The sequence below is a fragment of the Dasypus novemcinctus genome, chromosome 7 (assembly GCF_030445035.2).
Source record: "Dasypus novemcinctus isolate mDasNov1 chromosome 7, mDasNov1.1.hap2, whole genome shotgun sequence".
NCBI lineage: Eukaryota > Metazoa > Chordata > Mammalia > Cingulata > Dasypodidae > Dasypus > Dasypus novemcinctus.
In genome coordinates this window covers 8792596-8819876 of record NC_080679.1, presented here as the reverse complement: position 1 = coordinate 8819876, position 27281 = coordinate 8792596, and the positions used below count along the sequence as shown (strand labels likewise).

The 27281-nt window shown below is 54.3% G+C and overlaps 1 protein-coding gene across 10 annotated transcripts in view; it reads left to right on the top strand.

Moving 5' to 3' along the window:
- SH3BP4 (SH3 domain binding protein 4) overlaps nt 1-27281 on the top strand; it is a 96627-nt gene that overhangs the window by 56078 nt on the left and 13268 nt on the right. For 9 of the 10 annotated variants that reach the window (XM_004461128.4, XM_004461127.4, XM_071216042.1 and 6 more), the window contains 2 exons: nt 20070-20307; nt 24730-27089. In XM_004461128.4, coding sequence (XP_004461185.2) covers nt 20190-20307; nt 24730-27089 — 2478 coding nt within the window. In that variant the 5' untranslated portion in view covers nt 20070-20189. Of the gene's footprint in view, nt 1-13473; nt 13698-20069; nt 20308-24729; nt 27090-27281 lie in introns of those variants that run through there. The other variant, XM_071216045.1, reaches the window with a different exon arrangement.

Here is a 27281-nt window from a genome sequence, read left to right as displayed (position 1 = left end):
AATGCCTTCTCGTGGCTCTCAAGGTGACTGAGCAAGATTTTTCTAGAAGTCTTTGGAAGGAGAGGCATAATTACTGTTGACTGTTAGAGTCAGATTCATGCTTCAGGAATGCGTGGTGAGCAGCCTGGGGATGGCCGGTGGTTTGGGATCTTAGGAAGGTATGTTCAGGAAACAGGAAGGCGGATTTGTGGGATAAAGGCAGACCTGTTTGAGGAGATTGATTTTTGTCTGCTTCTTGGGGTTCTGATCGTGTGAGGCGCGTCTGAGAAGGACAGAGAGAGACAAGCTGGGAGGTGGGAGGCCGTGGGGGGTAGAGAAGGGGCCTGGAGGTTCTGCAAAGAAAAATCCCTGTGGGCACCTTTCTCAGGGGACAGCCTCGGGGAAGGGTGGTGGGAAAATGTGAAGGAATATGATTTTTCTGGATAAAACTCCCAGCCAGCACTTTAATTCCACAGCCTTTTTCCTGAAAGTTACTGGTTCAGGAGCCTGGCTTGCTGTGTCATGGTAAAACCGGAGCCCCTTGGTCACCTGCAGTGGCTCAAACTAGGGAAGATAAGGCAGTGACTGTCGCTAAGCCTGTAGTTGTAATAATAATTTTACTGGCAGAGGTAAAATTTACGAGGTGCTTAGTGGTTTATAAAGAAATTATATTGCCTCTTTTACTAAAGCTCCCAACCCGATTTAATTCTTAGTGGCAGCAAAAATCACTGCATTCCAGACCACAGAGGTGAGCCGGAAGCAGCAAGGCCCTGTAACACCAGGGTGTGTCTTACAAAAAACTTGTGGTAAAAAATAGAGGCCTACGCACGAGCCTGTGGGTGCTGGGACGAGCCTAAGTCTGACACCTCCGGGTAGCTACTGAGCCCAGGCCTCGAGCTAAGCACGCTGCCTGCATGATCTCCTGGGCGAGCCCCTCCCTCTTGCAGGTGGGGACACTGAGGCACAGGGAGATCCGACACCTTCCCGGGGTCACAGGGTTTGCACCAGACTCCAGAGGGAGCCTCCAGGGCTGTGCTCCCCGGCCCCGTTTAGTCATTGGGCTGCTCTGTGCGGGGCGAGGGAAATGCAAGGATGGTTCAAGAGCCATCTCTCTTGGGATTGAGTGCATGTCGGTATTGGGGGCGGTCCACTCCAGGCCAGCCAGGGCTTCTCCGGGAGCATGGGGGGTGGACAAGAGCTGGACCTCAGTGATGGGAGCCGGGGTGGAGGTCACTGAGGGCAGATGCACCTGCGAGCAGTCAGTAGGGGGTGGCCTAGAAAAAGGCTCTAGGTGGTGCGGTGACAGTGTGTCTGGGGAAGCGATGCTTCGCCCGGGGTGGGCGTCCCCTGGGTGCTGTCCAATATGGCATCTCTGTAAAGGACGCCCAAGGGTGCCGATGTCTGACCCTGACTTTGCGAGCAACCTCCCTGAGCCAGGGTGCAGAGGGCGTAGCGGAGGGGCCCTCCACGGCCTCCTGCCCGCAGGCTCGTATTTGCGTGGCACCCACGTTTGGCTGGGATCGGGGAGCTCAGGTAAAAGCAGCGGTTCCCAGGGGTGCTGCGTCTGCCCCCGGGGGACGCGTGGCGCATGCGAGGGACCTGGGAAGTCTGCAGAGCAGGGGGCCCTGCCGGCGGGTGAGCTCGCAGTGGACACACGGCGCACTCGGGCGGGGGCTGGGGCCAGGGCACCCGCACACCCCAGGGATGGACACAGGAACGTGTCCCCGGGTTTGATGATTCTTTGTATGGGAAGAGATTTGGAAAGCGAGGTGATTTCCCTTCGGCTGCTCGGCGCCGGTGACATGTTTTGCTCTGCTCGGAAAGGTGATCATTTCTTCTCTGACCTCGGCTGCTCTATAAGTTACTGACGCCGCAGCACCCGGGGGACTGGTGGCCCTCTCCACCACCACGTGGCCCTGCCCCGCAGCCCCCGCCCCCTGGCATCCGTTGTTGCTTCAGTTACCATAGAGACAGAAGACTTGTAGGATATGGAAGAGAAAACGCCACCTGACAGCCTTTCCCCCCCAGGGATAAAACATGTTGGTTTTAGAGGATTTAAGAAACACAGAAAAATGACAGACAACAAAATAAATCACCCGGCGTCTTGCCCCAGCTAGAGTTTCTGTTAGCATTTTTTGGTATGGGGCCTTCCCATGTACAAAAGAGAGAATTGAAGCTGTGCCTGTAAAATGCTTTCTAAATTCAATATACTCACAGTTTCTCATGATGTAGAAATGCTTTTTAAATACATATTAATGGCTGTTTAGAATTTGCTCATCTATGTATCATCAGAATTTTACCTGGTTTTCACTCTCACCTCTTCGGCGAGCCTTTGTGGAAGTCAATCTTTCTCTGCATCTTTAATTACCTTCTTAGGATAAGTGTCTAGAAATAAACCACACTGCCAAGCCGGGCGGATACTGGTATTTTGGGCAGCATGTCTCTTGCCACCCTGGCCTCCAGGTGGCCCTCCACCGGTGCGTTCACGAGGGCCGCTGCGGCGCGCCGTGCCCAGCCCCTCCTGCCTTTTCTCCAGGCAGTCTCGCCTGTTCACCCCTTTCTTTAAAAACCCATTTAAGAAATTGTAAGTGACGCCCCCTTTGTGGATAGGCTGGCGAGGAATTATTCCAGGTTGTATTAGGTTGAGCCAAATCAAATTGCCAGTATCCAGCCAGGGTTTGGGGTCGCCCGCGAGCATGCCGGTGGTGCTTGGGGGCTCCCCGTGAGCAGGAGCAGCCCCGCTTCCCCGCCTCTCGGGCCGACTCAACACGATCGGCGTGTGCAGCGGTTCTCTGCAGGGAGGCTCTGCGGGTGCTAAGTCGGGGGGTGCACCTATACTGCCATCACTCAGGGAGGGTGGGGACAGAGGAGCGCTTGCAGCGTCGTGTGCGGTCAAGGATGGGTTGTCTGATTTTGGAATCGGAGGTTGCTTCAACTGTCAGACCCCAGGCAGGAGGGCAGGGGATGAGGGAGGAGGTGGGATGGAAGCTGCCTTTGATTTTCCTGTGACTCTGATGTGACACCCTGCCTCTGCATGCATTCTGCAAGAGTCTGGGTGCTTACCACCAGTGAGGGGTCAGTTCCTGGGCACCCAAGAGATGGGAGAGGGGAGGGCCGTGGAAGGGGCACAACAGCCACCCTGCCCCCATTCTCGTCTAAGTGGAGAAGGACGCGTGGGGGGCGGCTGTTCATGTTGGGTCTGTGGGCAGTAGTGGGTTCAGCCTTTGGGCAAGAGCGAAGCTGCCCCTTTCCTCTAAAAAAACGGAAACTGCCGATCTCGCCTTCAGTGGAGGGCAAGACCACGTCTCTCCCCACCCACGCTCTTTGCAGGTGAAGAGTGCCTGAAATTTCTGAGCAAAAAGGAAAGACATTCAGGCGGGTCACTGGGATTGCTTTTAATAGTTTTCATCGCTTCAGGACTTCGTGGAGGCAGGAAGGTGAGAAGGGGGCACTCCGAAGGCTCTCCTTGGAGTGGGATTCCGTTACCCTGTTTTCTGGAGTGATTAATTCACACCTGACCCTGTTCTGAGAGCCGGAGCACAGCTGAGGACAAGGCAGAGTTGGTTCAAGGAGTTTGTTCTTCTGGGAGGGAGCCAGGAAATACGTAAGAAGGGATGAGATGAGGTAAAGGCAGGTGCTGTAAAGAAAACAGCTGATGGGGGTGGGGGAGTGGGTACTTGTGTTGCTGGGTCCAGGCAGGGTCTTTCCGAAGTGCTGACATGGTTGACTTGAGACCTGAGGGGCTGAGGTTATCAGTCAAGTGAAACTCAGGGGGGCTAGAGCTGGCCAGCCCTGGGGGAGCCACCAGTGCAAGGGCCCTGGGGCCACAGTAGGGGGTTTGGTTTTATCTCAAGTCCAGTGAGATTCCCCTGGAGCAACTTGCTTTGTTAAAAGATCCCTGGATGCTCCGGGAAGAATGGCTTAGGTGTGTGTGTGCCAGGGAGACCAGGTGGGAGGCGGCCCCAGCAAGTGCAGGTGAAGGATGTGGTCTGTAGGTGGAAGGTGGCTTAGGTGTGTATGCCGGGAGACCAGGTGGGAGGCGGCGGCAGTGGGTGCAGGTGAAAGATGTGGTCTGTAGGTGGAAGGTGGCTTAGGTGTGTGTGCGGGGAGACAGGTGGGAGGCGGCGGCAGTGGGTGCAGGTGAAAGCTGTGGTCTGTAGGTGGAAGTAACAAGGAAGAGCGGGCGGAAGAGGCCAGGTGGACAGTGCACTTTGGAGGTGGCTCTGACTGGACTCGCTGGTGAGTTGGATTTAGGAGCAATGGAAAGGGAGGACTCTGGGGAATCTTCTCTGGTGTGAGAATGGCGGAGCTTGGTAGCAGAAGGGCTGTCCCTTGCTGTCACCCTGGTCACTGCTGTCATCTTGAGCTGGAACGTAACCCATCCTCCAAAGTTCAGGTGTAGAAAAGGACTCAGGGGTCCTGTCCACCAGGCTCCTTTTGCAGATGCCAGCAGAGGCCCAGAGTTCCCAGAGTCTTCTAAAGGTTTGTTTGGCTTTGGAAAAGAATTTTTAAAAAGAGAGAGAAAAAAAAAAGAGCAAGTAATGTTTTCTGTTTGGAAACTCTATTTGGAGTTTTTGTTGTAGAGGATATTTTAAACTCATCATTGACCAGATGATGGGAAAGAAGGTAAAAGTGCCGCTGGTGGCCAACAAACAGAGAGGGCTACAGCGAGGAAGGTTCGGTGATATGTGGTAGCCCCGGGGAAAAGGGGAGGAGACCGCGGGGAAAAGGGGAGGGGACCGCGCACAACAGGCTGAGCTGCGACAAACGCGGGAATGCCGGAGGTGAAGCATGTTCTTAGAATGGGTAGTCATGCTTCAGCTGGGTGTTGAACAGGGTTTGGATTATCGAGTTTAAAATGCCCCAGATGTGGAAATGACTTCTTTCCCAGCAATACTCTGTCAAAAATATAACAAGGAAAAGAGATGCCATTCACAGGGCAGCCACATCAGAACTTAAATTTTAAATGTTTCGAGGTCCAGGGAATGTCTGAAGAACACATTTTTGGAGTTTTTAAAGAAGACCTTCTTTCCTGTTGCTACGTTAGTCCACATTGTTGCCATGGCTGTGGGAAGTGCTTCTCATGTCTTATCTCCTTGAAGCCTCATAACGATCTTGTTTGTTTCCGTTTTACAGTTGAGGACACCAAAGTTTATAAGGTCAAGGGTTTTTTTTGCCCAAAGACCCCCAGCTAGAGAGTGGCAGTGTCAAGCTTGAGTCTAGACTCCAGACAACCCCCCCGCACGCTCCTACCTTCTCCACCAGGGGGCAGCAAACCGCAGCCCGCCACTCCTTTTGTAAATAAAGGTTTATTGGGACTCAGCTGTGTGCCCATTTGTTTGACAGTGTCTGTGACTGCTTTGGGGCTTACAAGGGCAGAGTGACACAGAGACGGCCTTCTGCCCTCCCCACCCCCAGCTTACTCCCTGGCCATTTTCAGAAAAAGCTTGCCATCTGCTCTCCACTGCCCTGGGACTCTGCTTTCAATAAAAAGAGACAGACCTTGTTTCTGGAAGAAAAGATGGCATATTGGAAAGATACCAGTTCTTAACAATGCAGTTCCAGCAAAATCCCAGTCATTGGGATTCCTTTTTTGAGGGAATGAGGAGATGGGGAGACATTTTATTAAATTATTCTAAAACTCACTTAGAAGGAACAAGTAGGTACAGATAACTAATGGGACATTGAAATCAAAATGGTGCATGTAAACTTGTCCTTCCATATAGCAAAACATCGTGAATTAAATAAGGGTTCATATTGCTATAAAAATAGGCAGACTAATGATACCGAATAGCCCAGATGCAGACTCCAGTGTATATACACATTTAAAATACATTAAGTTGACTTCACATCGGTCAAGAGGGGGACAGATTGTTCCGGAACTCATGCAAGAGTAATTGCTTAGCTGTTTGCTGATTAATTTTGTAAAGTTCCTCACTGAGCAGCTGAATAAATTCTTTGTACATTACTGTCAATACACAAACCATTTTTTTAAAGTAAAAGAAAATAGATATAAATATTTATCAAATTTCCCATTAGGGGTGAAAGAAACCAAAAGATCACAGAACAGATTAAAAAAAAAAGAATATTCAAATTGGCTTGCAATTCTTTCTTGTGCAAAAAAAGTTTATTAAAAGTCATCAGATTGAGTCTGAAGGCAGAGAGAGCTTCTATTGACAAAGCCTGCTCTGAAAGAGAAAGTTGCTGTCGATACGACAGCTTTCAGATTTATTACAGTCAGTTAAAATATGTGCCATCGGTTTAGTCAGTTTAATGTTCTTACTCATCAGGCCTTTGGACATCATATGCCTTTTGTCAACTCACTCCCAAGAAAGTGAAATTACTTATCTGCTTATACTCAGAGCTTGGATATTGAGATAAATCTCCACCTCCAGTTAGTTGGGGGGGGGTGAAAAGATTCTTCCAGGCTGTGTTCTGATTAAATTATAAGTTGAAGCATCTGAAAATTGAAATATGTATGTTCAGTATATATTAATGTCTCATTCAGGAAGGCCTTTCTTTGCTTTAAGGCAGTGGACGAAAACAAAAGGAAGATTGATTTGGCTGCATAATAGAGATGCTACCAAGGTAGCAGATCAATTAGTGCAAACAACAGAGTGGGAAGGATATTTGCAACTGATAGAATAAAATTTTAGAATATAATTATATAAAGGATGCAAGGCGATAGTCCTCAAAATAGGAAATTATATATAATAAATATTTGAAAAACTTTTGGCTAATTGTCAAAGGATTGTGAGTTTATAAACATTTAAAGGAATGTGAATTTAAACTCTTAATAGTCCGTTCCCACTTCTCCGCTCAGCAAAGCTTTTCTTGAACTACCGGCAAAGGGGTGGGCAACAGAAACCCACCACTGTTAGGAGAATAAATTGTCACAACCTTCCAAGAAAACAGTGGGCAGTGCTTCATATTCTACTAGAAAGTCAGCCTAAGAAAATAATCCAGAATGCTGAGGAGGACAAGGTGTAAAATGGTTATTACTGAGCCATTTATAGTAGCAGCAATTTAGAAACCTGCATGTGTAACATAGAGGAATGGTTAAGTAATTTGTGAACATCTGTTCACTGGAGTCATATTTTTATTTCTTTCTGTTTTTCTGTACTTATAGATACTTGATTGATGAGCAGAAAAAAATAAACTAGAATGTTTTCCTCAACTCTTAAAATGGGTTTTGATAAATACACCCCAGTTTGTCAGTAAGAGTGTTCACACGGGCATCTCGCCTTTTAAAATTTTATTATTGGGCTTCCAGTAAAAGCAGGAGGCTGCCCCATGTCCACTTGTGGCTGTAACTTGGCATATGTCCCATGCAGTGGCTCTTGGACTTCATGCCTGGCTCCTGGCTTCCCTTGCGGACTTGACTCCTAGGAGAAGCAGGGTCAGATTGATTTCATCTCCACAGAACTGCCAGCAGCCCACTTGGTGTGTCCATGCCTTGCTGGGTTTGTAAATCCTTTCTTCATTGACTTTTTTTCCCTTCCCACATTTCCTTTCTATCAGTAGCTCTTTGTTTCCTAGTTGGTAGCGTGATAAAGCTAGGAGGAACAGGAGTACTTGCCTATTTTCATTTAAAAGTTAAGGGACTTGAAATCACAGAGCTGGAACTGGGACTCCTGACTTCAACTCCCTGGGATTAGTATGTCACTATAGGTGCTCTGTGATTAGTAAATCACTGTCAGTGCTCTGGGGTGAGTACATCTCTGTAGGTGCTCTGGGATGAGTATGTCACTGTAGGTGCTCTGGGATGAGTATATCATTGTAGGAGCTCTGGGGTTAGTGCATCATTATAGGTGCTCTGGGGTTAGTACATTACTGTAGGTGCTCTGGGATGAGTAGGTCACTGTAGGTGCTCTGGGGTTAGTTCAACACTGTAGGTGCTCTGGGGTGAGTACATCACTGTAGATGCTCTGGGATGAGTATATCATTGTAGGATCTCTGGGGTTAGTGCATCACTATAGATGCTCTGGGGTTAGTACATTACTGTAGGTGCTCTGGGGTTAGTTTATCAACTTAAGTGCTCTGGAATTAGTATATCACTGTAGGTGCTCTGGGGTTAGTTCATCACTGTAGGTGCTCTGGGGTTAGTACATAATTGTAGGTGCTCTGCTATGAGTATATCACTGTACGTGCCCCTGGATGAGTATATCACTGTAGGCGTTCTGGGGTTAGTTCATCACTGTAGATGCTCTGGGATGAGTATGTCACTGTAGGTGCTGTGGACTTAGTACCTCACTGCAGACGCTTTGGGGTCAGTACATCACTGTAGGTGCTCTGGGGTTAGTACATCACTGTAGCTACTCTGGAGTTAGTTCATCATTGTAGGTGCTCTGGGGTCAGTTTGTCACTGTAGGTGCTCTGGGGTCAGTACGTCGCTATAGGTGCTCTGGGGTTAGTTTGTCACTGTACATGCTCTGGGGTCAGTATATCACTGCAGGTGCTCTGGGGTTAGTACATCACTGTAGGTGCTCTGGGGTCAGTACGTCACTGTAGGTGGTCTGGGATTAGTACATCACTGTAGATGCTCTGGGATGAGTATATCACTGCAGGTGCTCTGGGGTCAGTACATCACTGTAGATGATCTGGGGTTAGTACATCACTGTGAATGCTCTGGGGTTAGTACATCACTGCAGGTGCTCTGGGGTTAGTTCATGGACTTAGGTGCTCTCTCAAGTGTTTGTAACTGTTCAGAACCAGCCTGAGTTGCAAACCTTGATACATAGAAAATGGTCTCGCAAGGTTGGAAAGAACCTGCTGGAATCATGGCTTGGTGTTTTGGTTTCACAAATAAAAGTGGGAGTTTATTTTATAAAAATGCATTTTTAGTATAAAAAGTAGAAAGCTTGGGAAAACTAAGGACAGTATGAAGAAGAAAATATTACCAAACATGCTTGATACCCCGAGATAATCAGTGCCAGCATTTAGTGTGAAATTTGCCTCTTCTTTTTCTGTAGATACTTTTAAAAATAAAATGAAATGAGATTTTATAAAATTTGTGGATTTAATTCTTAATATTTTGTTGTATGCTTTTTCCATTCTATTAAGTATTCCAAGAAAATGAATTTTAATTTCTTGTAGATTCAGTGCACTCAGTCCCATTTGTCGGGTAAAAAAATGGCTGTTTCCTTTTCTGTCACTGTAAACAGTGCTCTGAACAGTCACTTTATCTCTGTCTGATTTCCTCAGGGCAGATGTATGTGAGGGTCAGCCGGGACGGGAGAAGGAATAAGAATTCTGTTCTCAGCATTCTTAGTAAATGTGATTAAATTCTTTGATTAGTAACTGGTCTGTTGCTCCAGATATCTTGATCAGTAATTCATGGGCGCTGTGGCTTTACAGGAAGGAAATCCATTCATGCGTTCCACAAATTTTATTGCATCTCTAATGTGCCAGACACTGGGCTAGATCCTTGACAAAACTGTTGAAGAAAATAGAAATCCTTCCCTTCCGTCCAGGCAAAGAGGCAGACGCTGGAGCAGCCAGCCGAGGACGAGGGCCCCCTCTGCGTGGCCACGGCCCCCAAATGCAGCCCGCGCCTTGCGGGGGTCACGGGCCAGGCACCCGGCCTCCTCGCGCTGGCTCTTCTTCCTGCGGCGCCCCTGGCTTGCCTGGCTCAGGTCTCGGCCACTCCTCCTTTGCTCTTGGTTTCCATGGTGCCTGTTTCTTCATGGTATCAAGTCCCTGTGTTGACCGTGAACCTCAGAGGCCCAGTGTATGAATGTCCCCAACGAGAGGTGTCGGGAGGGCCAGGGGCGTCAGTGACACCTGGAAATGCCCCCCTCACTGGCTTGTCTGATCCGGCCTTTTAACCTGAGCCTCATCAACAGACATCAGGGAAAACCTCTTCCAGTAAAATCTGAACCAGCCTCAGTTTCCTCATCAGCACAATCTGACAGGCGCCAGATCTGCATGTCCTGGAGCAGTGTCCAAGGTGGACCCCTAGGCAGACCACCAGCCTGTCTACGGGAGCAGGAGAGCGTTCCCTGTAAAGTAAACTTAAGTTGTAAAAAGCAGGTTGATTAAAGCATTGGACTGTGGTGTTTGTAAGGAGGGCGGCTCATCCCTGCCCATGTCTGGAAACCGCATCGGGCAGTGTCCGCAGTCAGGGGAGCCTGAGTCCCTCTTCACAGCCCCTGGGCCAGCCTCGGCCACTGGACTGACCCCGCGTGCCTCTGCTGTGGCGTCTCCAGAGATGATCGTGCTTTTCCTTCCTGGCAGCCGGCTGGCGGCCTGTGTTTGGGAGCATTTCTCGTCTGGGCTGGTCACCAGATCTGCCCCACCGCCCACGTGCTTGTCAGCTGTCCCTCCAGGCGGCCTGGCCCTCCCCGAGACTAAGCGGGGCCGACCACAGCCCACGGCTGCACTGACCATCCCTCTAAACCCCGTGTGCCGTGAGCCTGGGCAAGCCCTGCGCCCCTCACGCTTTTGTGTTCAGCGAGGAGGGTGGGGGGCAGACGGAGGCAGGGGTGGCGTTTCTGCTGAAGCTCGTGTGACAGGGGCACGGCATGTGTGATGGGGCAGGGGGCATAGCATGTGTGATGGGGCAGGGGGCACAGCACGTGTGATGGGGCAGGGGGCACAGCACATGTGATGGGGGCACAGCCCGTGTGATGGGGCACAGCCCGTGTGATGGGTGGGGGCACAGCATGTGGGGCGGGGCGGGGGGGCACAGCACGTGTGACGGGGTGGGGGGCACAACACGTGTGACGGGGGCACAGCCCATGTGGCGGGGCGGGAGGCACAGTAGGAGCGTCCAGGAACCAGTGCCCAGAGACCTCCTCCCTCCTGCCGAGACCCCCACACTCCCCCCGCCTGAGACCTGCTGGGCTGCCAGTGGCCCCCGGCCTGCGTTTCGTGGCGTTTTCCCAGGAACCTTCAAGCAGGTGGGGGGAAGGGGCCTGGGCCAGGCCTCCGTGACTCTGGCGGCACCTCACGCCGTGTCCTTGGTGTCGAACGAAACCTCCGTCCCATGGACAGGTGGCCCCGGGCCCTCCTTGGCCGAGACTGGTGCGCAGCCGACCCCTTGGAGAGGGGCCTCCCCGTGGCCGCGGGTCGGGAGCGGCAGTCTTCACGGGCGTCCTTTTCACCTGGGGGGGCTTCAGCGCGGCCGGAGACCCTGGGGGGGCTTCACATAGGTGGGGGGGGGTCCCAGAGGCACAGTTCTGGGGCCTGTTTTGGAGCCAAGTGACAGAAACGCGGTCGGTTTTCGTGAGAGCACAGCGGGTGCGGGGCCGGCGGCGTGGGGGTGGACAGCGGGTGGGTGCGGGGAGTTGGGCTTGATTCCCGCAGCCTGGGGAGCCCCCGGCGTCTGTGACCGTGTTACTCCAGCACCCGCCCTGACGCCACAGCGGGGCGTCCAGTCCCGCAAGAAGCTGGGGCGCAGTCAGGCGGGCGTGGGGCTCCCGTCCTCCCCGGCCCCGGCCCCCGCCTCCACCTAACCCCGTCACTCCCAGGCTTGGGTTTGCTCGTCTCGTCTCCTGCCCGTGAACACATCTCCTGATCTTCAGACTTTCCGCATCGTCGTGCCACCTCCTCCCACCCCCAGCATCATTTCCCACAATGAAAACAGGGAGCAGTAAGAAGCTCCCCGCTCGGCGGGCTCCACAGCTGCGGGTTGCTTCCCCACGCCCCCCGGGTCTTGCTGGGTGGGCTTCCCGCAGCAGCACGTCCTCGCCCGCGCTGCTGGGCACCGCAAGCCTGAAGCCCGGGTGTGGGCAGGGCCGCGCTGCCGCCTACACCGCCGGGGCGTCCTTCCTGGCCTGTCGCCTGCGGGGGTGGCCAGCCAGCCTCGGGGTCCGTGGGCTCGCACACGCGTCCCTCCGGGCCCTGCCTGCGTGTCCACTGGCCTCCCCTCCTGTGGCTCTCCTCCTCTGTAAGGATTCCCAGCCTCACTGACCTAGGGCTCCCCTAATTCAGCGGCCTCATCTTCCCTCGGTTCCATCTGGAAAACCCTCTTTCCAAGCACGGTCACATTCCTGGGTCCCAGTGTGTTAGGGGTTAAATTGTGTCCCCCAGAAAGAAATGGTTGAGCCCCAACCTCGTGAGTCTGGCCTTACTTGGAGAGGGGTCTTTGAAGAGGAAACTACTTAAGAAGAAGCCAAGCTGAAGGAGGTGAGCCTTACCCCTGTGACTGGGGTCCTTCGAAGGGGAGGAAGTGTGGACACTGATAGACAGATGACCATGATGGACAGAGAGACAGCTGTGTGGCAGACACAGACACTGAATTATGCCACAAGGGCCAAGGAAGCTCATGGACTGCCGGCCAACCCCCCTGGAGCCAGGGCAGTGCATGGTCCCACCGCCATCTTCATTTCCAATGTCCAGCATCCAGCACTGTGGGACCGTAGATTTCTGCTGTTCAAGTCCCAGGCCGTGGCACTTTTGTTACAGCAGCCCTGGCAAACTGAGACACAGGTTAGGACTTAGCATGTCTTTTGGGGGACACAGCTCAACCTGTAACACCAGCCTTGGACAGGCCAATGAGGGCTTGACATCACTCATCCTCGCCTAGCGCAGGACCTCTGCTCTCCTTCCTTCCCGAGTTTTACAGTCTTTGCGTTTGTCTCAGAAATGGACTCCTTGAGAACCAACTGCTTATTTACGTCTCCTTCTGTCGCAGTGTTGGGCACACACCCTGTCCCTAGAGGTGGGTGCCCTGTGGACATTCACTGAGCTGCCCTGATGTGCTGGTCCCAGGAGGACTAGGCAGATGCTGCGGTCTCTGGCCCGGGGCTGGAATGCATGGCTCTGCCCAAGACCTCGTCCTTCCTTCACCCGGACGCCTGGCAGTGCCTGCCGGAGAATTCCGAATTGCTGCTGCCGTGTCGGAAGCTGAGCCCAGTTGAAAGGCAGGAAAATGCGGACCCTTGTAAATGGAGCTAAGCTCCTGGCGTTGGGAGGGGTCCCTGCCTGTCGGTGCCCTCCGTGGGGCCACACTCTTTTCTCCCCCAGAGGCGGCGGCCCACTGGGAGGTGGACAGAGGGAGGTTCTGTCCCTGGGAGGAAGCCCCCGCCAGGGTGGTGGGCAGTTGAGCCCTCCTCTCGCATAGCTGGAGCCCGTCCGCTGCTCGGCCACTCCTGGAAACACGGCCGCCGGCACAGAGAAGGAGCCCGAAGGATCACCTGTCACCCGCCAGCTTCTCACACGCTGCCACTGCCCTGGCCAGTCGGGCACAGAGGCCTGCGGCTCGTGGCTTCGCTTTGGGGTGCATGATGGAGTTGGGGTGTGGAGTTGGCTGCCCTCGGGGCTGCTGAGTTGGAGAGAGATGGGGTTTTAGGTCTTGAGGGGCCCAGGCATGCTCTCTGGTCTCCCCAGCTCACCAACTTGCCTCCTTTACAGACTCAGACTCCCCGAAAGCCCTCCCGGGTGACCCCGTTAAGGCCAGGTGTTCCCCCAAGACCCCGCCAGGCCTCGGGGACTGGTGTTGGCTGGGGGCCGCGCAGCTCAGGGCCAGAGCCAGGGCGCTGGGTTTCTGGCAGTTGCTTCCAGGAAGACTCAGCTGGGAGGGTCCCTGGGGACTCTGGGGGCCGCCGGACTTCGCCGTTTCTTGGGGAGCGCGATGGGCTGGCCTGATGGCGTTTCGGTCGGCAGAACCTGGCGCTGAAACCGCAGCGTGGGCCGCGAAACACACGCTTTTTTTTTAATAACCCGGAGGAAATCTGATGCAATGAACAGGGTACTCCAGAAATTATCAGCCCGTGGTGAGCATGAGTCATTTTAAACAGGGCTTTACCAGGGTTTGCAAGGGAGGGTCCGGGAGGCGGCCGCTGCCCCGGGGGCCGGCCGGGACCTGGGACCTCGCGCCCTGCTGTCCCCGTCCCTTGTCCCCACGCAGAGGCCGCCGGGGGGCTGTTGAGAAGGTCGGGCTGCGGTGCCAGGATGCCTGTGTTGAATTGTTTCTTCTTGGCTTGTTCGCTTTCACTTGGCTCCTCAGGCCCCGAATGTTGGCAGAGGGGCCACCCCGAGGACAGGCTGTGGTTCTGAAACCCGTGCGGCGGCGAGTGGTGGCCGCAGCGTCCCGAGCGCGCCAGCAGCATCCGCAGAGGGCTCTGGACTGTGACGTGTGTGGTCAGGGCCTGACCTCCTGGCGCCCGGGGAGGAGCGGGGGCAGCGTCTTTTCCGAATCAGCCTTTACACAAAAGAGAACCCCTCGTTTGTTAGGAGTGAGAAACAAGTGAGCTCTACTGCCCCTCCTGTCCTCCCGGACTCTGGGGAGCAGGGGAGACAAAAGGAGATGGGGGCGGGGGCAGGGGGGTTGGTGACCTCCCAGCATCCAGGAGAGGCGGGGGGTGGGGGATGGAGGGATGGCGTTCCCGGGTGGATTGAGGCCCGAGCTGGCCGTCCTGAGCACGGTGGCCCTGGGGCCGCTTGAATCCGAGGCCCCGGGACACGGGCGCCACACGTCATCCGGGAGTCACTCTGGGAACTTGGAGGCTGTGGGAGGGGAGGCCCGGGGTGTCCTGGAGGCTAGGGGAGAGGAGGGGGTGTCCAGTTGGAGGGAAAAGGCAGGGGCTGGGAAGCAGCAAGGAAGGGTGTCACTGGCTGCTTTGGCCTGGGGGAGGTGAGCCGTGAGCCTGGAAATTCCGGAGACCGAGTCGTGGAGGCCTGTGAGTGTCAGGTGGGGAGACTTGAACTCGGCCAGAGGTTTGGGGCTGGGGGGTGCGGCCGGACCACGAAGAACTGCTTTGCGAAAACTGGGGGCAGCGGCCGGGGAGAAGAGTCCCAGCCCTACTGGGACCACACAAGTGGGAAGGGGCAGGGCGGCGAGGGGTGGGTGGTCCCAGACAGCGGTGGCCCACGGGGCTCAGGGCTGCAGGGCGCCAGAGGGAGGTCTGGGGCCAGTGTCCAGGGCGGGGAGGGAGGCGAGAGGGCCTCTTGTCGGGAAGAGAATCCCTCGTAGCTGGGGAGGAAGGAGCTCAGGGAGCGGGGAGGACCGCGGCAGCCCCCAGTGGGGAGGGGCACTGCCGCCGCCGGGTGCCCTTCTGTCCCCTGCCTGGCTCCGGTGGAGGCCGGAACTAGATTTTCCCTCCCCCGATGGCACCTGGGGGGGGACCTCCAGGTGTGGGGAGCCCCTGGGCTCGGTCCCGAGGGGGCTGGCTGCCTCTGTCTTTACTGTAAAAATACGTTCCCAAGGGTCTCCTGGCGGCTTCGTCTGCACTTCCCATGGATGGGGCGGCGCGTGTTGGGGCTCCACCTGGGAAAGGTTACGGTTCAGGATCACGGCTGCGCACAAACGTGCCTGCTTGGGTTTTTAAAAAAAATTTTTATTAAAGTTAATAGAACATTTTAAAAAACACATTAAAAAATCACATTAAAAGAACTTGAGGTTCCCATATACCCCACCCCCATCATTTTTGTCAACTATATTCTTTTTGAAGATACATACATCACAAAAAAGGTTACAGTATAAAAAACATAAGAGGTTCCCATATAACCCCCACCCCCCATCCCACTCCTCCCACACCAACAACCTCCCCCATCTTTGTGGCACACTCATCGCACTCGGCGAACACATTTTGGGGCACTGCTACACCACGTGGATAAGTTTACCCTGTAGTTCACACTCTCCCCTGGTATTCAGTGGGTTATGACAGGATATATAAAGTCCAGCGTCTGACCCTGCAATATCATTTAGGACAATTCCAAAATCCCCCAAAAAATGCCCCCTCATCATGTCTCTTCTTCCCACTAGGGAGTGAGAAGTTGCCCTCGGCACCTGCTATAGTCACTTAGTCCCCATCAATGATACAATTTCTTCTATTAGTCACAAAAGTTATGCACCTCTTAAAGCACTGGCCCAGGGTAATAGCACATCCCCCCACCCCATCAATAATAAACAGAAATAACGGTTAATCTTCAAAAACTACAGCGTGGTGTGTGCTACCTCTCCCTCCTGCCCACCCCAGGCCGCCACCGGGCTCTGCATTCCCATAGGAGTTCCAGGGACTCGCAGGCATGTGGTAGCTCAGAAACGGCTTATCCTGCTCAAACTCAGCCGAGCACTTCCGGTTGCTTAGTGGCATGTCCTCCAGGTGCCTCGGCTTAGCCAAACAGAGCTTGCTGTTGGCTTCACTCCCCTGCCCTGGATAAAGCCAGCCCCACCCAGACCTGCCCAGCTCCTCGTGGATGGTGTGGCCCGCTGGACAAGGCTTTGGGGAGCGGGGAGGCCGTCCGGGGTCTCCTCCGTTACCATGTGCCCCTGCATCCCACCCCACTGCCCAACTCCCGGTAGCATCTCCTCTAAACTCCGGCAGGAGTTTTCAAAGGAAACGGCACTGTGCCTTCCAGCTCCTCTCTGCAGCCACAGTTACCCACGTGCAGAGTCCCCAGCGCCGAGGCTTCCCGTCCCCGTGCTGGCCCTGCTCCCTCTGCCTCCTCTCCGTCTCTGCCCACACCATGCTCCATTTTTCCGTGGTGCCCCCCGTGTCTTTTCTAGGCCGCTGCTCAGCTCTCTGCCTGGCAGGTTCCTCCTCGCCCTTCGGACCCACTCACCTTTCACCCTCTCTGGACAGCTCTCTTGGCCTCCCCCACCAGTTCGGATCCTTATCCCCCTTGGCTTGCACAGCGTGTGGCACATGTGGCACAGCTCCTCATTCGGGTCCAAGAAAGAGGGGTGCCAGGAAGCCTCACTCTTGTGCCCATTTCGACTATCAAAAATCCTCCGTAAACACTCTCGGTTGTAAGTGGCAAGTTCGATAAGGTGCATTCAAGAGGGAGGTGCAGTTCCGAGTCACTCTTGAAGCTAGGTGAACACACTCTCCTGGAAGGTTCCTGGGGTGCTTGGTGTCCCAGCCACCCTGCGGGGCCTGCCTGGATCCTTCACAGGAGCGCCAAAATCTAGAGGCGCGCTGGCGGGGTGGAGGGACGGCGGGTGAGGAACGGCGGGGAGAGGCTGTGTTGGTGACAAAAGGCGGCGTTTGTGTCAGGAGTCCGGAGTCCTCTCCACGGCTCACGTGGTCCTCAGAGCGAGCGGCTCTGCAGCGGGGGTAAAACTCCCACGGGGCACAAACTGGGCTCCGGCCCGACGCCCTCCCGCTGGCGTGCGACGTCTCCGACTTCTTCTGACTTTACACCCCCGGCTCTTTGGGCTCCGTCAGACACGAGGGCGGTCTGAAGATCTTGGGTAAGAACGTTCACTGTGGCAAGCCCACTCCCAGACGCAGATGATGGGCTTGAAATGGATTAAATTGTCTCCCGCCCCCAAAGAGAGACCCCAGCCCTATGGGCGTGGACCTGATTGGAAACAGCGTCTCGGAAGATGCCGCTCATGAAGATGAGGCCGCGCTGGGCCGGGCGGGCCTGCTCGGCTGGGGCTTCTTGCAGGCCGAGGAGAGCGACCCAGTTCAGGGACGGAGCCACGTGGCGCAGGGACGCGCCGCCGCCAGAGCCCACCGACCCCTCAATGTCAGCCTTGAGAGAATAAAGTCCTGCAGCGAGTGGCACTTTGTTAGAAAAGCCCCAGGAAACGCGGGGCTCAAAACTTCCTAGACCCCCTCCCCCGAGCCACACACAACCGCGTTCCTTTCTGCTCTGGGTTGATTTTCCCCAGTAAATAAAACTGTCTTTGGGATGTGAAGGATTTCTGCGTCATCTCGTCTCAATAGTGCAATGTGTTGTCGTCCCTTTAAGGCTGTGCTGGTGGGGGGTGGGGGTACCCTTGCATCCTGCGGGGCGTCCACGTGGCCCCCCGGCTGCTCTGGGCAGTTTCTGGAAGGTCCCTGGACGGCGGCCAGCTGTGCACCCAGCCCTGCAGCCATGTGCAGACAGGTGTGGGGTGGGGAGGAGAAATGGCTGCAGGTGTCTGGACCCAGATGAAGCCAACAAGTGCCAGTTCCGCTGTGTTGCCCCGGGGAGCCAGCGCCGGCTGCCCCGACACTCAGCGCTCGGCAGAGGGGGCGCACAGGGGCAGAGGACTTAAGGGGTGGAGTCCATCCGTGGTGACGTCACGGGAAAACACCTTCATTTCCTAAAAAATACCACTCACCATGTGGCGGTAAACAACAGAAATGGGAAGTCTCAGGTCTGGAGGCCACAAGGCCAAGGCCGAGCTGCCGGCAGGGCCGCGCTCCCGGAAGCCCCTGCAGAGGCGCCTTCTGGCCTCTTCTGGTGCCCCAGCCATCCCTCGGTTTGTGACAGCTTCTCCTTCCGCGTCCAGGGTGCCTCGTGTTAGGACAGCAGGTGTACCGGAATTAGGTACTGGGTTCAGGGATTTAGGATCGGATCAGTGTGTCTTCGTCGTCTTAACTCGTTACATCTGCAAAGGTCACTTTCCAAATAAGTCACATTCGGGGGTTCCATGTGGGCGTGATTTTGAGGGGAGGGGGTCTGTGATGGCGCTCAGTTTGGGGGAGACCATCGAGGAGCCTCCTTCTTCCTTCGTTCACCTGCATGTGTGCTAATTCCTCAGTTACAGGTAGACGTGTGCCCCGGGGCCGTGGCTTTTGCTCCTTCTGGGGCATCGGCTCAGGCCCCCGACAGACTAGAGAACGAGGTGGAGGGGTGGGTGGGAGGGTCGGAGCCTGGGCTCTAGGGTTTGGCACTTTTGAAGGCCCCGGGGTCCCCAGGATGGCAGCTCTGCTGCTGCTGTGCTCTTGTTCCCAGCTCAACCTTCCTGATGCCAGGCCGTCGCCCCCTCCCCATCCACGGCTCACACGCCTTCTCCCCAGGGACCTTCCGGGTGCAGGAGTGTGGCGGCTCTGTGCCTGCCCTTGAGGTGGACAGCTGGAGCCACCGCCAGCACTGCTCAGACCCGAGCCTGTGTCTTAGGGCCACGGTGGCCAAGGCGTGGCGGCCACCATTCACCTTGTCCCTCCTACGTGTCCCAAGCTCCTTATGAGAATTATCTTACTTGTTCTTCCCCCAAATCGTATTAAGACGGTGCTAGCATTACCCCCACATTACAACGAAGGAAACTGAGGCCGAGGGAGTTAAATACTGAACACAAGACCGTCCTCGTGAGCCGCGGAGACTGATGCAGGTCTCTTGGTGGGCAGTGGCCCTCTGAGCCGTGGATGCTGTTCAGAGGCCTGGCGGGGGTGGGGGTGGGGTGGAGCACTGCCCCCTCCCCCCCCAGAAACGTCTGGACTGGAGCACATTTCCAGGCACCTTTAGGAGAGCAGCAGGGGAATGAAGGAACTTGGACCGTGTTTTGGGGTGAAACGCGCCGGTCCGCAGGTGGCGCTGATGCAGGCAGCTGAGGCAGCGGGGGTGACGGCCCCTCCCTGTCGGGGCCATGTGAGCTCATGGCATTGAAGCAGCTCTCTGCTTTTCCTCTTTCCCACCCTGCCCCCCCGGGGAAGGGTCTGCCCAAAGCCAGGCACCTCAGTCGTTGCAACCCCTAAAGGAAATGCCTCAGCCCCTGTGCCCCCTCCCAGAAAAAGCCGAGGCCTCGGGAGGGACCTGTGTGCTTTCTCACAGCCCCGGCCCCCGTGTCTCAGCGGGCACAAGGTCAGCTAAAGACTCCGCCGCGGTTTCATCCGCTTGAGCTACGCTGGGCGCGCCTGCCCTGCCGAGATGGCCTCTCACGGGTTTGGTTGATTACTGTTACCTGCGCTCTGTCGAGGGGCATTCCGATCCCCGATGCACACGCGGAGCTCCCTGCAGGGGCCATGGCTGAGAGCTGGCCCCCCGGGGACCCTGCCTGGCAGGGCCTGTTCCCCCAAAGAGAGCGGCTGCTCTGTGGGCAGAGGAAGACTTTTTCTCTCTTCCTGAATCCCAGATCTAGCAGTGGGGCCGTACAAATCCCATTTTGTCCCTCTCTTCGGCTGTCGTGAATGGGCCAGCCAGGTGCTAGGACAAATCTGACAAACCCCGTTGTGCCCCAGGAAGAGTGGCCACAGAACGCCGGGCCAGGGAACACTGCTCGGGTTGTCTGGGCCAGGCGAGCCGATGAAACGGGCACAGAGTGCAGCGAGCAAAGGTTGCTCTGCTCGCTGGAGCCAGGAAAAATGAAGTGGGTCTATCTTTATTGGAATATCCTCTGGAACAAAAGGATTCCCACTTGCCATCCTATTACTAGTTAATGCATGTTTCACTTGCTCAAAGGAAATGCTTTCTCTCCCCCTCCCCCCCAGGAAGAAGCACATTGGGAAGTGGGCACCATAGGGGGCCTGACGGAAGCTTCAGCAGTTGCTGGAATAACTGGAGGGAGAAATATGAGACCTTAGCAGCTTCGCCCCGAAGAGACATTCAAGATGGCGGCCCAGCGGATCCGCGCCGCCAACTCCAACGGCCTCCCTCGGTGCAAGTCAGAGGGGACCTTGATTGACCTGAGTGAAGGGTTTTCAGAGACGAGCTTTAATGATGTCAAAGGTGAGCTTCTGGGGAACAGAACTTTGGCAGAGGGAGAAGATGGGGATTTGCAAGGGCTTTTAATGGGAAGAACGTTCCCATATACAGGCTGCCAATTTAGCCTTCAGATGATTAAATTTTGGTCTTCTAAACTTCGTCATAGTATAAATTAAGCCCTGGAACAATCGCCACTTGTCTTGTTTCTTTGGAGAGTTGGGAGGTTGTCCTGAAGGGGTTCCCCCAGGTAATGCAATCCCTTCTTAATACGTTGTATGTTTGTCTCTTTCCATCAGTTTTAGTGACAATAAAGTGGGGAGCTTGGTGGTAGAAAAATCTAGGGAAAAGGAGAGTGTAGTTAACATAACAAATCTTGAGAACTACTTAAAGGGAAAATAAACGGTGACCGAAGGCAGGGTTCAGCAACTATTTCTGTAGAGGGCCAAATGGCAAAGATTTTAAACTTTGCCGGCTAATAATCTCTGTCACAACTCAGCTCTGCCACTGTAGTTCAGAAGTAGCCAGAGAAATGGGTGGACGAATGGACGTGGCTGTGTTACAATAAAACTATTTACAAAGCAGGCAGCTAGCCGTAGTTGGCTACGCTCTTGACACCACGGTTTAATCAACCATTGGCACTTGGGATCTCCAAAAGCCTCAAAAACTGGGTTGATGAGAAAACCTGTCGTTTGAGCACTGAGTTGGCGATCAGTGCGTCATTTTCTTCCAGAAGGTCCCCCCTGACCTCTGTGGGCTATGTGCAGTCTATCCTGGGCCTCCTACCGTTTTCATTGTCCTTGTCATCTGCTTTCTCACAGCATATACCACATTCTGTTGCAATTACCATTGTCCTGCCTAGAGCAGCCTGAGCGGTAGGAACTTCATCTTCAGCTCTGTAGCCTCAGCCCTGGCACAAAGTAAATGTTTCTTGAACTGTACTCCTGCCCCCCAGATAAGGTAGTGGCCCTCTCCCCTGCCGCTCAGCTTCTCCCCTTCGGCTCTATCCTTAACTTTTTCCTCTTCCTGTTCCTGCTGTATGCAGGCAGCCCTGAGCCCTCCTCTAAATCTTTTGCAGAAGAAAGATCAGCAAAGGAAGCTGAGATTTTATTAATAAAGTAGCAGAGTTATTGGGTGCAGCTAGACATCATTAAATTTTTCATCATATTCTCGTGATGAATATTGTTTTCTTTATAGCCCAGCAAACCATGCTTAAAGAAAATGAGGGCATAAATTGTGTGGTTGGGTTAGTGTCTTTTTTGAAGTACCAGGGCTAAGGATTGAACCCGGGACCTCCCATGTAGCAGGCAGGTGCTCAACCGCTTGAGCCACATTTGCTCCCTGGGCTAGTGCCTTAAAACAGCAGAGAGTGCTGAATTTTTTAAAAAATTAGAACGATCTGGGGGCAATGTATTGGCTAGTATTCCTAAGAGGATACTGGATTTGGGGGAGGGAGATGAACAAGGCATTCTCGACGTTGAGCAGGAGCTGGTTAGCGTGTACCGGGGGGGAGGCTGTTGGAGAATCTGGTCCCGGCCAGGACAAGGGACCCGGAGGCCCAGCGCTGACCCAGGCAGCGTTTCCACCCGACCGCCTCCCTCAGGTCTCGGAAGGTAGAGAGGCTTAAAGGTGCAAATTTATTCTAGCCAAAATATCTGCTGTGAAATCTCCTGCTCCCAATTACTTTCTGCCTGCATAAGAACGTGGGCAGAGGGATAAGAAATGTATTATTCAGTGCCCTGAGCTTCCTGACACATGCAGAGGATTTTGGGTACTGAAAGCCAGGTGGCTCGGGAGCTGGGCAACAACTCCTCAGAATTGGTTAAGATGGTTTCAATGGGGATTTTCTGCGTTTGACTGAAGCCCCTCCCCTGTGTCCCCGGGGCAGTCGTCCCGTAGAGTGCCGCCCCTGGAAGGGAGGTGACAGTGCTGTGCATTTCCACTGGCTCCCCGCCGCGGGCCTGCTCCTCGGATGGCATGAGTCCAGCCCCAGTTCTGAAGGAGAGCGCTTTTGACTTGCAGTAAAGCGTTGGCTATTATCCAGTCCGATGAAACGGAGGTGATAATTGGCATGGAGACATTTTCCTAGGCTACAGGCAAAGCCTGCTTCATTGCTTTAGTTTTTAATTTTAAAAGTATTTCTGTAAAGGAATTATTCTGGGAGAACCTAAGAAGGATGCAACTTTTGAGCGATTCTAATAAGATTTTAATGGCCAGCAGGCTTTCTTTTGTTTTCCTTGGGGTTCCATTTTCATGTGCCATTTTCAGGAATGTGACAAGGAAACAAAAGATGGTCTTTAATCTCTGGGGACTGGAAGAGGCCAACACAGGTGTGAGGGCTGACCTCATTTTGTCTGTCACTCCTGCCCTCAACCGAGCCACCTCCTTTCTTTCTGACCTTTCCCTTTAAGCGGTTTCTTTGACTTCCTTCTTTCATTCACTCCCATCCCTTCAGTGCTAAGTGACTTGTCCCTGTGTGAGTGTGAGGCAGGGGGTTTCTTCTTTGCCTTTGGCCAAGACTTGGAGCCAGTAGCAGGTACACGGCCTCCGTGTTGTCAGCACCCAAGATGACCGTCCGTTCCCTGAGCATTTATTGAGCGCTTACCAAGTGCCAGGCTCCATCTGCGAGGGATACAAGAGTGAGCAGAACCACTTCTCACTGAGCTTACTTCCACGTGGAGCCCTCCCTTCCGAGACCACAACAGACACGTAAGGTCCATGGTATATTAGTGCTCAGCACTATGGAGAAAAATAAACTTAGGAAGCGTGTTCGCCATGTGACATTAACATCGCAGTGAACCCTTCCCTTGGGCTGAGCACTTGATGGGTGTCGTTTCATTTAATCCTCACCATAGATAGCCCCTTGAGGAAAGATCTTTTTCCACCATCATGTCCACGAGGAATCGCAAACTCTGGAGGCTGTAAAAGTAGGTTCCCCGGCACACCCCATGGAGGCTCCCTGGAATTTTCTTGGAAGGGTGGTGGGTAAGCAGGGCCTTCAGGACTCAGGCGTCCTCCCTGCTGAGTGAGTCTCTGTAACCTAGTCAAGGCAAATCAATAGACTAGTCCTCTATCTCCTACGGCTTTGCTGAGGAAATACAATCTAAGTTTTATTATTTCCTTTCAAAGGAAGGGGCAACTGGCAGATGATTTTTTGGGGGCCAGTCTGATGGAATAGGATCCTTTTGGCTTTATCATAATCCATAAAAGATATTAAATATAGGTCATCTAGAAATAGAGTCCTCCTTTGGATAGGAAACTGGGGAAAAAAAAAACGTTTCCTTTGGCTCAGTAGTTTGTTACCAGAAGCCAAGAATATAAGCAAACCCGCAAAACAAGATGCAGTAGGAGTGGGAGCGCTGAGAAGTTAGGTGGGCTTATTTATAACATCAGAAGGAGCTTACTTCATCCTCTGAATAGCCTTAGATACCCACTCATATCCATTAGTTTTCAGCCAGCACCACTTGTTTAGAAGACTTTATTTTTGCTGTTGGAAATACTCCTTGCACTGGTAACTCATAGTTGAAGGCCAAAAGCCACAAAATAACTTGGTCTCCCCACATACACGCTTTTTTTTTAGAGAAGTTGTAGGTGCACAGAAAAATTCAGCAAACGGGCTCACTTTTTAAGTGGTGGAACCTTTCAATCTGCTGAATTAGTTGTTCAGAATAACGTGACTAGGGCCAAAAATAAAGGCTTTTGTTCTGCACGGCATGTGGGAGGGCCTCTCTCCATGGTATTATTTGGAATGATCATTTAAAAGAGGTCAAAAGAGACTGACCTCAAAACATCATTATTTCATCTCAATAAACATCTTGGTGAGAAATGGGTTTGAACATTGAAGTCTAAGAATCGGGCCTGATTGCCAGGGGAGCCTCCCTCTGCTCGTGCACATGTTTCGGGGAGCTTCAGCTCATGCACATTATCAAGGGCGTTCCTGCGGCTCTTTTTCTCCAGACCCCGACTTCATGCAGTAGCCCCTGACCTTGGAATGCCCTGTGCATTTTCTAAGTAAATCACTGTCATACTCCTTCGACCTGGTAGCAGTTCTTCAGCCTGGTAAGAAGTTAGTGAGTGAAGAAAAGGTCGGCCCAGATGAGCAGTTTTGAACCGTGGGCACGTTAAATACTGCCTTGTGTGGTTTCCCATTGCTGGGGACAGCCCGGAGATTTCCCTCGTGGCCTTTCCCACCTGACTTAGGTGGACGGATAGGGAAGTGATGGAGCATGGTGGACGATAGTGCCGTCACAAGCCAGCTCCCTGGCCAGGCGGGGGTGACGCACCAGGTTGGATGGTGGGGTGTCCCTATTGAAAAAGAGCCGGGGGGTGGGCCGGGTTATTGTCTGCTTCTGGCATCAGCTCCTTCGATCCCTTTTCCCTGATTTTGGAAGCTGCTCCACCAGCACCTCTTGGACTCGTTGTCACCACCGGTTTCTCTCTTTTGTACAGTGCCTTCTCCCAGTGCCTTGCTTGTGGACAATCCCACCCCTTTCGGAAATGCAAAAGAAGTGATCGCAATCAAGGACTACTGCCCAACTAACTTTACCACCCTCAAGTTCTCCAAGGGTGACCATCTCTACGTCCTGGACACGTCGGGCGGCGAGTGGTGGTACGCTCACAACACCACCGAGATGGGCTACATCCCTTCCTCCTACGTCCAGCCCTTAAATTACCGCAACTCAACGTTAAGCGACAGCGGGATGATTGACAATCTTCCGGACAGCCCAGACGAAGTGGCCAAGGAGTTAGATTTGCTTGGAGGATGGACAGAAGAAAAGAAAGGGTTGAGCAAAACGTACAGTAACAACCCTTTCTGGAATGGGACCCAGACAAACCCATTTCTGAACGGGAATGGGCCGGTGGTGCCCAGCCTGGACGAGCTGAATCCCAAGACCACCGTGGATTTGCTCCTCTTCGATACCGGCGCCTTCTCGTTCACCGAGTCCAGCTCAGCCACCACCAACAGCACTGGCAACATCTTCGAGGAGCTTCCGGCCACCCATCGGCTTGCCGCAGAACAGCCGGTCAGGCGGGACAACCCCTTCTTTAGAAGCAAACGCTCCTACAGTCTGTCGGAGCTCTCCGTTCTCCAGGCCAAGTCAGAGGCTCCCGCCTCCTCTGGTTTTTTCACGGGGTTGAAATCGCCTGCTCCCGAGCAGTTTCAGAGCCGGGAGGATTTTCGAACGGCCTGGCTGAACCACCGGAAGCTGGCCCGGTCTTGCCACGACCTGGACTTGCTTGGCCAGAGCCCTGGCTGGGGCCAGACCCAGCCTCTGGAGACGAGCATCGTGTGCAAGCTGGATAGCTCGGGGGGAGCCGTGCAGCTTCCCGACACCAGCATCAGCATCCACGTGCCCGAGGGTCACGTAGCTCCCGGGGAGACGCAGCAGATCTCCATGCGCGCCCTGCTGGACCCCCCGCTGGAGCTCAACAGTGACAAGTCCAGCTGCGTCAGCCCCGTGGTGGAGATCAAGCTGAGCAACCTGGAAGTGAAGACGTGCATCATGCTGGAGATGAAGGTTTCCGCCGAGGTGAAAAACGACATTTTTAGCAAAAGCACAGTGGGCCTCCAGTGCCTGAGGAGCGACCTAAAGGAAGGGCCATACGTCTCCATCCCTCTCACCTACAGCTACGGGGACACGGTCCAGGTACAGCTGGAGAGCCTGGAGCCCTGCATGTACCTGGCGATTGTGGCCCACGGCCCGAGCATCCTCTACCCCTCCACTGTCTGGGACTTCATCAATAAAAAAGTCACCGTGGGGCTCTACGGCCCCAAACACATCCACCCGTCTTTCAAAACCGTGGTGACCCTTTTTGGGCACGACTGCGCCCCAAAGACTCTGCTGGTCAGCGAGACCACCCGCCAGGCCCCCAGCCCAGCCCCGGTGGCCCTGCAGCTCTGGGGGAAGCACCAGTTCGTTTTGTCCCGGCCCCAGGATCTCAGGATCTGTATGTTTTCCAACATGACGAATTACGAAGTCAAAGCCAGCGAGCAGGCCAAGGTGGTGAGGGGATTCCAGATGAAGCTGGGCAAGGTGAGCCGCCTGGTCTTCCCCATCAGCTCCCACTCGCCCGGCGAGCTCTCCGACTTCACGCTGAGGGTCCAGGTGAAGGACGACCAGGAGGCCATCCTGACCCAGTTCTGCGTCCAGACGCCTCAGCCGCCGCCCAAAAGCGCCGTCAAACCCACCGGGCAGAGGAGGTTCCTCAAGAAGAACGAGGTCGGCAAGATCATCCTGTCCCCGTTCGCCGCCACCACCAAGTACCCGACGTTTCAGGACCGCCCCGTGTCCAGCCTCAAGGTCGGCAAGCTGCTCAAGACGGTGGCGAGGCAGACCAAGAACCACTACCTCCTGGAGTACAAGAAGGGCGACACGATCGCGCTGCTCAGCGAGGAGAAGATCCGGCTGAAGGGGCAGCTCTGGACCAAGGAGTGGTACATCGGCTACTACCAGGGCAAGGTCGGCCTCGTGCACACCAAGAATGTGCTGGTGGTGGGGAAGGCCCGGCCCAGCTGCTGCGCCGGCCCCGAGCTGAGCACCGCCGTGCTGCTGGAGCAGATCCTCCGGCCCTGCAAGTTCCTCACCTACATCTACGCCTCCGTGAGGACCCTGCTCATGGAGAACGTCAGCAGCTGGCGCGTCTTCGCCGACGCCCTGGGCTACGCCAACCTGCCGCTCACCTTTTTTTGCCGGGCGGAGTTGGACAGTGAGCCCGAGCGGGTGGCCTCCGTTCTGGAGAAGCTGAAGGAGGATTGTAACAACATGGAGAACAAAGACAGAAAATCGTTTCAGAAGGAGCTGATGATGGTAAGTGCCTGGCAGGTGCTTGGCTTGCCAGAGGGAGGGGGCCCACTTGGCCTTCCAGCCTTCCCCTGGCCCTCTCAGCCCTCCAGCTTCCCCTGGCCCACTCAGCCTTCCAGCCTTCCCCTGCCTTCCAGTCTTCCCCTGCCCCGCTCAGCCTTCTAGCTTCCCCTGCTTTCCAGCTTCCCCTGACCCACC